The sequence below is a fragment of the Microtus oregoni genome, unplaced genomic scaffold (genome assembly GCF_018167655.1).
Source record: "Microtus oregoni isolate MIOR12 unplaced genomic scaffold, Mior012 000008F_ref0000371, whole genome shotgun sequence".
NCBI classification, from domain to species: Eukaryota; Metazoa; Chordata; class Mammalia; order Rodentia; family Cricetidae; genus Microtus; species Microtus oregoni.
Window position 1 is genome coordinate 14991774 of NW_024543067.1, and position 13933 is coordinate 15005706.

The following is a 13933-nucleotide window of genomic DNA, read 5'->3' on the forward strand; positions in this document are numbered from 1 at the left end:
AGTAACACAGGGATGAGGAGGAGCTCTATCTGTCAGAGGGGCACAAGCCCGAGCCAAGCTACACTCTGGCTCCTGACAGCCAATCATCAGGCCCTGTATTTAGGCCTTGGGTGAACGAGGGACGTACTGGCCCCTTATTCATCCCCAAAGCAACTGACTTGATAAGAACCTTTGATTTCTCAAAGATAAAAGACTCAAAACATTTCGTAATTAAGGCCACCGAGTAGTGCTAATTATTTGATACTGGTGTATAATCTGTTAACTTAGGGCATCACCTTGCTCTCAGGTTCTTTTCTGTTTGTTTGTTTTATTGATTGACTTTAACTAAAAAAATTTATAAGTAGTGGGTAAAGCACAAGGTTTGACAGATAGCAGCTTTTAAGTACAATTGCATTGTCAATTTTCTCTTGTTTTCCAACATTGGTGGCTATATAGAATGTTGCTTGGTGCTATCAGTAATAATTAATTAAGTGGGGGTTTTGTGAACGATCTTTTTTGATGACTCTTAAGAAAATAAGACAAACGCACTGCTTATGTTTCAAGGATGCTGTTTGATTCTTTCAGCTCTTATCTTCATTGTCAGTGGGCATCTGTGGAAGATCTGGAGAAAGATAAGAGAATTCAGCAAAAGATAAAACGATTTAAGTCAAAACAGGGCCAGAACAAATTCCTTTCAGAGGTATGAACAACCTGATCAATCTTTGAAATGTTTTCTTTATTAAAATACTCAAAAGTTTGAATGTTCGGTCAGTAAGCTATAAACAAAGAATGGCGTTCCTCATTTGGTGCTGTTACCTACGTATTGGTAACTGGTATTGCTAAAATTTGTAAACAGGAAATTTCTCATTCTTCCCGTTGGCTTCATCTAGAAAATTCTGGTTCTCAGGAGATGTGGGAATAGCAGTGATGGTGTGGCTAATACTGTACAGTGAGCACAAGCTGGGAAGTGAACAAAGTGAGCAGGCAGCAGTCTGCCGAGAGTAGATCAGAACTTAGTAGGTCTGGAGGGTGTCCGGGTAAGTGTGGCAGATGGCTACCGTTGAAGCCTGCGCCTCTCGCAGAGGGCACTGAGCAGATGCTGTGTGCCGTTGCATGGAGGGGAGGCAGTGTCTCCTACCCTGGCTCTCAGTTACAAATAGACAGAGATCGCTGATCTGCACGAGGAGAGGACCGGCTCCTGTCACGGTCAGTGAGGTTTTAAAGGATGGAGCATCCTGGACTTGAGACCACTAAGTTTCCTTCACTTATATAAGACAAGAAGATTTGTAAAAACAACAACTCTCTAACTTTGAAAACGATGACTTGATGATTCCTTAGCTGCTCTCCTGAAAGAGTAACCCAGGGCCAGGCATGTAGTAGTAGAGCACTTGCTTGCCTGTGTGAGACTCTGAGTTCAACACCCCCCCCCCCCGCACTGACAGGGGCCAAAAGCAAAATGTAAATCACTAAGACTTAACTGGCTATAAACTGCTAAGAACATGAAGATTGTAAAATGCTGGCTGCTGGACAGCTGCCTTCATGTTTACTCCTTTGTGGGGATAAGGGAGGTCAGAAAGAAGAGCCCTAGTATTGGGATGCCAGGATCCTCACAGGAGCCCCAGGGACTGAGTATGCTTTCCTGGAACCTGGCTCCAGGACACCTGCTAGCAGGCAGGGAGTCTGAGGTGCCTTGCTCTGCCCTCTGGCCTCACCCTCCTGCTCTGCTGCCTCAGTAGCAACGAGTGCTCAACACCGAGAGGCTCAGGTACTGGGTGTGACTCTGTTCTCTCCCCTTGGAGATTATTAGGACGGTTCTGTCAAACACAGAGCTGTGGGTTTCTATTTCTTGTGTCCTTTTTAATGAAAGCAAAGTTAAAATTTCCAGGCACTGGGTGAGCAGCATCCCTAGAGAGGAGGGACCATATGTCCTGTTGATCTTATCTGAGGCTCCATAGGAGGGCAAAGGGGAAGACACAGTGGGATCTCTTTCCCATCCTTAAGTCATGGTCTGTTTTATTATTCATTTGGATTCTGGTTCCTGTAGTTATACACCCTTCAGGTTATTGTGCCTGGCCCTAATGTCCACCCCATTTGTCTGAATTTGTCTGTGTAAGTCGCTCACAGCCAGGAACCCAGGATGAGACGCGTTGTCTTCCTGGTGAAATGGCAACTAGAGATTTCAGTTCTATCCTGAATGAGAGTTAGCAGGAAAGGATACGATTCTGTCCATCCTTCATCTACACACATGCAGACCCATCGGTGATCACGGCTTCACACAGCCCTCCCTTCTACACACACGCAGACCATCGCTGATCATGGCTTTGCACATCCCTCGACTCTGTTCCTGTAGGATCTCTGGCTATAGCTGCACTTGCGTTCTATGCTGACACTTGTGTTTCCTGACTCTGCTGCATGTACAATCTATTCAGGCCAGGAAGTCCACCATACACATGATGCCAGACTGCTCCCCCAGCGGGAAGGGATGTAGGGGACTGAAAACTGAGCTTTGGCAGAGCTAAATGCATCCGTGTATTAACCCTTTAGGTGGAGTGGCCACTGTAGTGCACTCTCTCCTCACCGATCACCTCTGTTAGAAAGCCCACAGCACCAGAAGTATGGTTTTGCCTCTGTGCTGTTCGTTTCATAATTCATAATCGAAGCACCCAAGTTGGACATTTTAAGTGGGTACAAATAGCCCAGGATGTGTGTCTTCCTTGAACATAGTATGTGACTGACAGCTCACTTTTCAAGGCATTGAGAATAAGACCTAACTGACTCCTAAATTGCCCTTTGCTTGTTAGATTAAAAACTGTTACCAGGCTAATCTGCAGCAACATATAACGATGTGGCTTTTGTTTCTGACTCAGACCAGAAATTTAACAGGTGTGGGCTTCTTTAAAGTGTGACATGGCCTGTAACTTCGTGGGAGCCACCGGCTCTTCTTTCATATGACTGAACTCTACTGTACTGTACCATACCATACCATACCATACCATACCATACCATACCATACTCTTTTATTCTTTCTGAGCAAGCCGTGTTACTTTGCTTTTGTAAATATTGTTAGAATATCAGTTAAGTATTTCTACTTAGGCTTCATTTCTTTGAATTTGTTCACCCAAACACTCAGTGTTCAGTACAAATAAATCCCTGGAATGTTTAAGATCAGTCGGAAGACTGTTATTCTAAGGGAAGGCCTGCTCTCGGCTGCAGAGGTTTCCGGATGAGAAACCTGTGGGTTTCAGGTTCATAGCCCATGCGCATCCCTCCCGTACATGGCGGCTCACAGCGTCAGAAGAAGCAGGGCTTCTGAGATGCACGCCCACATCCTGTGTGTGGCTCTGATTCTTGGCTGCAGACTGTACTTTCAAGAATGCTAAATGTATTGCACGCCATAAGCCTTTTGGATTGCTCATTAGTGAATTGTAATTTCACACTTCATTTGAAATATTCTTAAACATTCCCTCATAGTAAAGGGTTTCGCACAGTAATTAAAATACCCAGCTCACAAAGTCTGAGAAGTTTGATTTCCTCACGGGGAGTGATTTTGTTAAATTGTAGCATTTCAGTTAATATAATAGAGTATGTCAAATACAAAGTTTGTGTTGCTGTGACCCAAACTATTATTGCCTAGTGAAAAGTGAAATAGTGTTTCTCTGAAGAAATGAATGAGCATTTTAACCTCTTTTTTTCCTTTGGAACAGATTGAGGATGATCTTTTCAATCCAGACTATGTGGAAGTTGACCGGATAATGGACTTTGCACGTAGCACAGATGACCGGGGCGAGGTAACACATCCTCTTCGTCACACAGGGTGGTTCAGGTAGCTCACACGTGTTGACAGGAGAGACAGAATCAAGGCCTGGGCCTGGTCAGAACATCCCATCCCCACATGCTTGGTCTGTGTTTACCTGATTTGTTGTTAGGTTTGTGACTTAATAGCGCTAAATATTTTGGGTTTAGAATGAAGAATTTCACTCTTAATATTTTCAGTCTGAGCTGTGTGAGAAGTTTCACCATTCTATGCTGATCAATAAAGACCTCAACACATTTTGCATATGTGTATCATGCAACACAACATTTCCTTGTGAAATTGACAGCACACCTGTAACAGAACGGAGTTTAATGGTAGTTGGCATTGGATGTGCTTAGTATAGCTGATGAACTTCATTTAATGGGGTGTTCTGAGGATAGTGGACCCCAGACCCGGCTCTCTTGTGTTTATAAACCTCTGAGATTGAAGGGACCTAATAGGGAAGTGAAGACGAGGAAAAGTCTGGTAACTGTGTCTCAGTCAGTCACTGTGTGCCTCCCTGCCGTGAGTTCAGGTGCTCCTGGCCCCTCCACGGAATGCTCCGTCCTCCAAACTTTGTGTAATGAAACTTGCAGTGTTTCAGAGACCATGATGCCATCTTGGTTTTTACCTTGGTTGCCTTACTGTCCCAGAGCAGATTTGCGTTGTCAGGAAATATTTTTGACATGTCAGTGTACCTTGATCTTCAGCTGAAGATCAGCTGACTGGCGTGTTTCTAAAGGGGACAAAGAATTCCTACTGGCACAGGTCACCTAAAACATTTTGCCCTTCATTCTTTCAGAACACAAGTTCATTATCTGAATGTAGCTGAATGCAAACAGTCATTTTTCCCCCGAAGGAAAAGGTAGATTTGTCTCATACATTTGTCTGTTTTTCACTCTTCAGGCAACTATTCAATTATATTTAAAAAGGTGCTAAGATGGTTTACTGTGTAAGTTCAAGTATACTTGATGAATGATTGACAGATAAAAATGAGCCTTTGATTTGCCTTATTGCTGTTCATTAGCTACTCCTTGATTTTTTTTGTTCATAAACCAACGATTCAGATACAAACTTATTTTTTTTTTTTTTTTTTTGGTTAACATCCAGTAACACGGTTTTCAGTGTACACTGGAGACAGCTTTCAATGGTTATAGTTTTCAGGTGCGGGCAGTTCAGTCTTACTGATGCCTGCCGGGGGTTGCAGTGATAAACAGGCAGAACACATGTTTCTCCTTACTCTATGATATTTGGTCAAGTGACTTTACCCCATATCTTTGAACCTGTCCCAGCCTGTGACCCACTATCTGGTGAAGTGGTGCTCGCTCCCTTACGAAGACAGCACATGGGAGCTGAGGCAGGACATCGATCAAGCGAAGATCGAAGAGTTCGAGCAGCTCATGTCCAGGGAGCCGGAAACAGAGCGTGTGGTGAGGACCGGCCCATGGCGAAGGGTTCTGTTTGGAACAAGCGTCCGTGTGCAGTCTTGGAGAAACCACTAATGGGATTTCCTGTCTTTGGAACAGGAGCGACCTCCTGCTGATGACTGGAAGAAGTCGGAGAGTTCCAGGGAGTATAGAAACAATAACAAACTCAGGGAATACCAGTTGGAGGGAGTGAACTGGCTACTTTTCAATTGGTACAACATGTGCGTAAAACACGTTCCTCTTTACTTTTAATAAATGCTGTAGCTCTTATCCCTTGCAGTATTAGAAATATTAATTTTAGCAAACTTTAAGTAATAGTTAATGCTGTAATACATTTTTAAAATCCAACTGTTGGGATGCACTTAATTTATCCACTGACAAAATTAATAGAGAAATTGACAGAGCTATGTAGAAATAATATTTCTTAGCGATTCCCTTTGACCTGTATTTTGTTGAACTAAGAAAATAGTTACAGAATAGCTAATACTCACTAAGCTTTTCTGTCTTTTTTCCTTCTTAAAGGCGAAACTGCATTTTAGCAGATGAAATGGGTTTGGGAAAGACTATCCAGTCCATTACATTTCTCTATGAGATATATTTGAAAGGAATCCATGGCCCTTTTTTAGTAATCGCCCCATTGTCCACGATCCCCAACTGGGAAAGGGAATTCCGAACCTGGACGGAGCTAAACGTGGTTGTGTATCATGGGAGCCAAGCTAGTCGTCGGACCATTCAGTTGTATGAAATGTACTTCAAAGATCCCCAGGTAAGACTTGTTGGGGTGACCCCTGTGCATGCTGAAGACCCAAATCTCTGGGGCATGGTGATGCCTCGATTTGCTCACTTGAGAGACTTGCTTGAGATTGCTTGTCCATTACACGTTTCTGTCATCTTTCTACATCCGTGAATATTTTTATATTTTATACGTGCTTTTTCTATTTCTAGCGTTTGTCATTCTGATTATTTAGTTAGAAAGAATAACTTTAATATTTGGTGGCCACAAAACTCCATAATATATTAGTTTGCTTAGTTTATTTTATTTTATATGCCTAAGACAATACCAAACAGAAGATGATAGCAAAATGTGATCAGAGAGAACAATTTGAACTGTGACCAGAAGTAAAAAAATAATTAAGTATTTTAAAAATTCAAGTACATCAAAGACGAAGACTTTAATGCTTTGGCTCCCGTGAGAATTGCTTTAATTTTGTCTTGTCGTAGTTACCTGCTTGTAATTGCCTAATACTGGCAATGAAGCATTATGCATGCCATGATAGGGCATGATGCATGCTAGAACATGTGTAAGCTTTAAGCAATAGAGGATGTCCTGTAATTAGAAATAAGGTCGTTTTTATACACATGCACTCTTTAAATAAAAAAGTGTAGCCTACAGTTAAAGGAGAAAAATATTGAAACCCGTATTTGTCTTTAGATTTAAAAAATTCCAAGGGCCATCTTCTTGGGATTTTTGAATTTTTTAAATTTCAACTGTTTTGGCATTTTACAAGAAATATTGATGAAACAAGTTTAGAAAGAAGCTCGAGAAACTTCTAAACAGATTCAGTTTCCCTTGGCACTCAGTTCCCTTGGCCTTACACCCCTTGGGTTCTGTGGGCTGTGACGAGACCGCATGCTTTTAACGGCACTTCATTCCATGTGATTTCTATGGCAAGTTGTAAAATAAGAGGTCTCCAGGGGTTCAGTACGTAGATCTTAGCGGCCTAGTTATCCTCATCGTCCGCTGTACCAACGTAGTCTCTCCCTTGTGATCATTCCGACTTGTTCCTATAGGGTCGAGTGATAAAGGGGTCCTATAAGTTTCATGCCATCATCACTACTTTTGAGATGATCCTGACGGACTGTCCTGAGCTGCGCAGTATCCCCTGGCGCTGTGTGGTCATCGACGAAGCCCACAGGCTGAAGAACAGGAACTGCAAGCTGCTGGAAGGACTGAAGATGATGGACTTGGTTAGTGACCATCGATGGCGCGGTCTCTGCACCGTAGCTTGAGTTTTGTGTTGCCTGTGAAGGGTGCATGCCGAGCCTGTCGGTTTCCTAAGCTAAGCTACTTAGCTACTAAGCAGCCAGGCTGCTGTCCCCTGCTCCTCCTTACCGCTTTGCTGGTATCACAGCAGAGTAGAGTCATGATATTTTCACCAAGTATCTGCCATGCCATTACCTTCTGAGCCAAACGTTGCCACTGTGGCGACTGACGGTCCAGCTGTGTTCCCAAGCATGTGGTTTTGCCCCACTGGGGCCAGTTTTGTATGTACACAGTGAGTTGGTTGGCTGGGCCATCCCTTCAGTTTGTATAGATGCTGAAAGGCTTGAGATATTGAAGATCTTACATTGATTCTGAGTTTTTTTTTTAACCTTGTGATCTTCCAGTCTCCAAAGAAATAGCCATGTGTTCCTCCTTTCCTCCTTTGGTGTGCTAAAAGACTTTTCTTTCCTCTAGGAATAATTGCCACAGGTATATTGTCAGAATAGCAGCATCTGGTTCCTGGTTGTGCCTGCTGCTGTGTGTGCAATCCTGTGCCAGCAGTTGCTGCTTGAGTTGCTCTTCGGTTCCTTCTTAATCTAGAGTTGGCAGCACAGCCTGACCATGCATGTCCCTCTGTCTACCCCTCCCATACATTTGTTCACTCGTGTGTTGAGTGTACACACACACACACACACACACACACACACACACACACACCGTGGTGCACCATGGAAGTGTGAGGCAAGCTTCATTGGTTCTCTGCACCACGGGGGTTCTGGCACAGGAACTCAGGTTGTCAGTTTGGCAGCAAGTGCCTTTACCGGATAAGCCATCTCACTAGCCCTGCCCCTCATTTCTAATGTACAGCTGTAAAGGAAAGAAAGTTGTTCTTTTTTTTTTTTAAATTGTATTGGCAGATTTGACGAATTTCAAGAAACTAAAGAGCTTCTGTAGGTCTCTCGATATTGAGAGTGGAGGGGACTTTCTGCATGTTTGGGGCTGTCCACATTTATTGAAGACCTCAACTGCCGAAAAGAACCTCAGAGCCTTCTGTCAGAGCTTTGCAAGGGACTAACAAGCCCGTCTTTAATCACAAACAGGTGAAACTAATTTTGCTTAAAGGAAGAAGTTTGACCGATTTTTTTTTCTACATAGGGTAGCATTACCCATTTTCCTGTCAAGTAAAGAACTTATTAACATTGTCCTACGTCTTTTGTAAAGCACCTCACCAATTTTGGTAGCCATTCCACAAAGCTGCATGAACATTTAGAAACAGAGAAAAGTCTTGACGTGGTATTTTATAGAAGGAACAGCTCCTAGCTGTCTTTGGTTTCTCCAGGCAACACTTGGGCAGTGTGGCGCAGTAATTCTTTCTTTGTAGGTAAACATACATGTTCACGACCTGTCTAATTTATCTTCCGAGCAGGAATGTGCCTTCATGGCAATTCACTAAGAGATAGTCTCATGGTCCCTTTCAGAAGGCTTAAAGTCATGTGACTGAGTTTGTCTTAAGTTGTATTTTATTGTTAGTTCCCATGTCTCAAAATAGTAGAGTCTCATTGTAAAACACCCCTTTGTTACTGAGAAAAATTAATTTACCCTGTCAGCATCAAAAAATTCACTTGCTTTGAGATGTTTTGGAAACTAGCATTTTATTAATGGATTAGAATCTGGAATAGAAATAACTTCTGTTACACATCCAAATATTTATTTATCTTTTATGCATGATATCACGTAGGAAAATAATAATATTTTCCTCACTGAGTTAGCCAGGGGAGGCTGAGGCTGTCCCTTGCTGTGGGAGATCAGTCCTAGGTTCTGACTGCCATGGCCACTTGTGCCTGTAACACATTCTGGCTAATGCTCTGGAAACCTCCAAAGACTTATCTCAGAAGAGATGCTTTTTAAGGCAGAATATGTTATTGTTGTTCAAATTCAAAATGTCACTTTATTTATGTAATTCAGAATAGCTGATTGCTTGTGCTTAAATCCCACCTTCAAAGTCATGTTAGCCTATATGCTTACCATTGTCAAACAGTGAGAAGGAGCCCTGTAAGTACCCCTTAGGGCATGCACTTGTTGAAGATGATCTCCAAGTCAAAGAGGATTTCTAGGTATCTTCTTCTACTCCATGGCAAAGGCAATGGAGATGTGGCGGGGTATCAATGGTCACCATGGTCGTCCATAGGAACTCTGGAAGGAATGCCTTCAACAGGAGGGCTGCCATGAGGTTGTTGTAGGTCTTCATTGAATCTGTTGTCTCCTCATTCATTGGCAGGAGGCTCCACACACACACAAAGTGTTGCTAAAATGAAATTAAGCACACATCCTCCATCCATACTAAAGAGAGCGATCGTGTTTTCAAGGCAGAAGCATCTCTACCTCTCCATTGAGGTTGGAGGTGATGATGCCCAGTACCCCAAGATGGGGCTCTCTTTTCCCAAATAAGTTTACTTTGACATAAGTGTACTTAAAAGTCTTTAACAGAGCTTAGGATAGTAAGAAAAGGTATGGGAGAGCTCCACGACAGTCAGTACCATTCCTCCACCACAGTGATCTCTCCTCGCTCTGTGACTGCACTTTCAATCATTCTCGGATAAAGTCACCCAGACTTTGGCAAATCAGTGATCCTGGCCCTTGATATCCACCAGTCAGAAGACCTTCCATTCATTTGCAAACTGCTCACACTTTATGAGCCTAATGACGATGGTGATCTATCCATCTTCCTTAACCGGAGACTTCTACTGAGAGAGGGGAAGAAAAAGGAACAAAAACATCAAACCACTTCACCTCACTGCTAAAGAACTTGATAGACAGATAGACCTGGTAGATATTGCCATTGCTTAAATTATTGCACAATAGTTTAGTGAGCATAGATTCTGCATGGTAAGATTTCAGGTTAAACCAGAAAAATCTTACCTTTGAAGCAGTCATTTCCTAAAATAATTTTGTTGTACTATACACCAAATACAAAAACAAAGAAGGAAATATTAAGTCTTTTAAAATTCATAAGCTTGGGGTTAAGAGTGTAACTCAGTTGGTAGAACCTAACATCCACAAAACCCTATGTTGGCTTGACCCAGCCCCCAAAGTGCTATATAAAACCTGGGTGCCAGGTGGTGGTGGCAAATGCCTTTACTCCCAGCACTCAGGAGGCAGAAGCAGGAGGATCTCTGTGAGTTTGAGGCCAACCTGGTCTACAAAGTGGGTTCCAGGACAGCCAAAGATATACAGAGAAACCCTGTCTCAAAAAAACAACAAAAACCTGGTGTGGTGATGTGTGCCTGTCATCTTAGCACCTGAAAGGTAGAGGCAGAAGGGTGCTAAGTTCAAGGCCAGCATGGGACACACCAGATCCTTTCTCAGAAGACATCTTAAAAACAGCAAGTTAACGTTGTTAATCCTGACCAGTCTAAAAGGCATCTCTGTTACCTATGTAGACATAGAGAAGGCATAGCTGTATTAAGAGCTGGAGAGGGGCTCACAAGCTGGAAGACTAGCTAAAGAGAGACTTTTAATGATTTTGGTATTTAAAACTAAGCCGACTTCTCTGCTAGTTGTAAATTTTCGCAGAACAAACTCAGTTTTCATGCGCTGTTGCACTTGAAGCACTTCTTTAGCCTCTACCGTGAGTCATTGCAGGAAGCAGATGGAAAGGTAAACGTCCTGCTGATGGAGAGAACAGAAAGGAGCGAGCGACTGCGTCTAGGGACTTTAGGGAAAATTGAACTACAGTGGAGAAAGCAAGCCACTGAGACTGAGGGACTTAGAAAACGGTCATCCTTAACTATCAGCCTAGGAAACTCAGAAGGAGGAGAGTGTCCGGGCACGTGGGAAGAGTCCGCAGTGTTTGCGCTGTGTGGCGTTTACCTGGAGCAGGAGCTGCACGTGCCTGCATCTCTCTCTCTCTGTTCTGAGCTCTACACCTTGTGTACGTGTGTACGGCAGATGCTGATTGCCACTGGGAACAGAAGTAGGGAGTATAGGTGCGGAGAGAAAAGTGTTGGCTTTAAGAAATTGTTCTGCCCCAGTTGGGCAAGCTGTTCCTCTCACATTCTTCTAGGAACACAAAGTACTGCTGACGGGGACCCCGCTGCAGAACACCGTGGAAGAGCTCTTCAGCCTGCTCCATTTCTTGGAGCCAAGTCGCTTCCCTTCAGAAACAACCTTCATGCAAGAATTTGGTGATCTGAAAACAGAAGAACAGGTACTTGCCCCTACACTCTGCCTTTGGTCACGACACCGAAGATGAGCTCGTGCAATGGCAAAGCGTTGGCGTTTGCGACTCTAAGATGGAAGGATTAGGCCACAGTGTTTGCCACCCTGGTGAACAGCTTTGTGTCCCCTTCTCTAGGACTTCAGGTCATCATTACGGTGATCTTGTTTGTCCCTCAGCTCCCACGGAAACCCGTTGTGTTTTTATAGGCAGGTTCTTTTATAGACCCAGCCTTCACAGAGTTTTGTGCCCCTGGGTTAGCGTCTCTGCAGGGTGTACTGGTCAGAAGTCGCAGGGGTTTTATAGGATCACTTGCCCACTGGAGCTTTGGGTCTTCATTCTCATTTCTGAACTGTACTGCTTCAAGCCTCTTTATTTGCCTTGGAGGTACAACTGACCAGCTGGATTTCTGGGAGAAGCTAGAGGGCTTGTGTGTGAGAAGTACTTGGTTGTTGTCGGCACTGCATGAGGTGTGCATGTGTTGGTTCATGGGGAGCCTCCTGTCAGTGAGCCAGCAAAGACCTGCACCTCACTAATTTTGAAATAAATGCATTTATAAGCTTGAACTCTTGGGCTTATTTGCCCCCTTTCCAGCTTAGAGGCTCAAACCTTCTGATTCCGTTCAGAGGGTGCTCTGTTCTGTTTCTCCTCTAAGGTCACAGTGCTGTGCCAGTTGCTGAAAAGAGAGCCAGAGGGTGACGTCCCTCTTTGGTTTGGCCACCGAGGCAGAGTAATATCTCCTAGCTCCCTTACTCTCATTCTGTGTCTCTTTCTACAATGGAAGAGAAACACAGAAACCTCTGACGTTGCTCCTGTCCTCTTCCTGTTCATCTCCATGGCTTAGACAAAAGGGAAGACTAAACACCCTTCCCCCAATACCAACTCTGAGGTTTTCAAGCCCTTCAAGCTAGTCAGGAATTCTGGACAGGTGAAGTTTTCTCTGTGACATAAGCCACCCAGCCTTTTCTGTTTCTCTTAGGACAGCGCAGAGGTTAGCGCCTCACATTCCTCTGAGGCTTTGAAAACTGAAAGTGGATGTTAAGTCAATAAGACAGCCTTCCCTATTTTAATATGCCAGAATGTTTTAACACCCGAACAAATGGAGATGCCAGTATTGACCTGAGGTCCTTTTTTAGGTGCAAAAACTACAGGCTATTCTAAAGCCAATGATGTTGAGACGTCTCAAAGAGGATGTAGAAAAGAACTTGGCCCCCAAAGAAGAAACTATTATTGAAGTTGAGCTAACAAACATTCAGAAGAAATATTACCGAGCCATCCTTGAGAAGAATTTTACATTTCTTTCCAAAGGTGGTGGACAAGCTAACGTACCTAACCTTTTAAACACTATGATGGAACTGAGAAAGTGCTGCAATCACCCCTATCTAATCAATGGTAAGCCCGCCCGCCCTCCTGGAGCTTGTTATATGGGAGGTTGGTACAAGCTTCAGAAGCTCCCCTCTGCCCTTACGCTGAAGCGCTCATGGTGTGTGCGAGTCACCTTCCTATCTGCTCATGGGGGGTGGCCCGGGGGCCTTCCTTTGTCGTTGCTGAGGTTAGTGGCCAGTGCTCCCGTGAACCCGGAAACGCCATGCCATCTTGCCTCCTACTGATCCCCTTCATCTGAAAGCAGGCGTTTGCCAGGGATGGATGATGTTAGGAGGGGCGGGCTGCTAAAGACAGGGGAACCCTGTGAGGTCTTTAGAAGGGAGGTGGGTGTTTGGTTCCCAAGTACTAAAGAGCATCCCCGTGTGGACAGCGCTGCCAGCCACCTCAGGCATCGGATAGAAAAGTGGCCTTCGATCCCTTGGAGTCTGAAGACTTCCAGCATGTGTCTCCTGAAAAACGGGAAGGAATCTTAAAGTCGTGTCCGTTATGTTGTCCCCGTTACCTATGGAGACTTCATTTTCTATTCCATAGTGACATGGGGCTTCCATGGGTTAAATACTCATAAATGCTCCCAAAAATGGTTAAGGAGATGCGTGTCCCATGCCTGTACGAGCACAGCCATTATGGACTTAGATGGACCTGTCAGGATGTAGAAGAACTGAGATGGAAATCTCAGAGAAAGATGATGCACGAGACAAGGATTTTGCCAGGCGGGACTAGGAAAAGAAAGGGGTGCTAAGGCTGAAGTCCTAATGCAGACAAAGAAAGAACAGACGGGATCTCATCCAAAGTACAGCAATGTGTGAGACCCAGGACTGTGCCAGACACACTGGACCCCGCTATGATGCCATCAGATGGGGTCACATGTTACTTTCGCCCAAGACTGTAGGCAGAGGGAAGCCGTGGCTGGTGTTGGAACTGAGCCCTGACTAGAAATGTCTGTGGGGCTGAGGATGTGTCTCATCTTACTGTTCCATCCCAGCGCACAGCATAAAGCCAGGTGTGGTATCACATGCTTATAATCCCAACACTGAAGAAGTACAGGCAGCAGGATCCGAGGTTCAGAGTTCTTGTCAGCTATGTAGCATACTTGAGGCATGGGGAGGGCAAAGGGGTGAGGGTCTTGTTCATGAGAGCCTGCCTCAAAA

General features: G+C 44.2%; 1 protein-coding gene across 3 annotated transcripts in view; it reads left to right on the plus strand.

Moving 5' to 3' along the window:
* Chd7 (chromodomain helicase DNA binding protein 7) overlaps positions 1–13933 on the plus strand; it is a 177109-nt gene that overhangs the window by 131720 nt on the left and 31456 nt on the right. For all 3 annotated transcript variants that reach the window (XM_041656745.1, XM_041656743.1, XM_041656744.1), the window contains exons 8-15: positions 565–679; positions 3684–3767; positions 5065–5202; positions 5299–5420; positions 5722–5965; positions 6991–7167; positions 11247–11390; positions 12536–12791. In XM_041656745.1, coding sequence (XP_041512679.1) covers positions 565–679; positions 3684–3767; positions 5065–5202; positions 5299–5420; positions 5722–5965; positions 6991–7167; positions 11247–11390; positions 12536–12791 — 1280 coding nt within the window. The remainder of the gene's footprint in view (positions 1–564; positions 680–3683; positions 3768–5064; positions 5203–5298; positions 5421–5721; positions 5966–6990; positions 7168–11246; positions 11391–12535; positions 12792–13933) is intronic.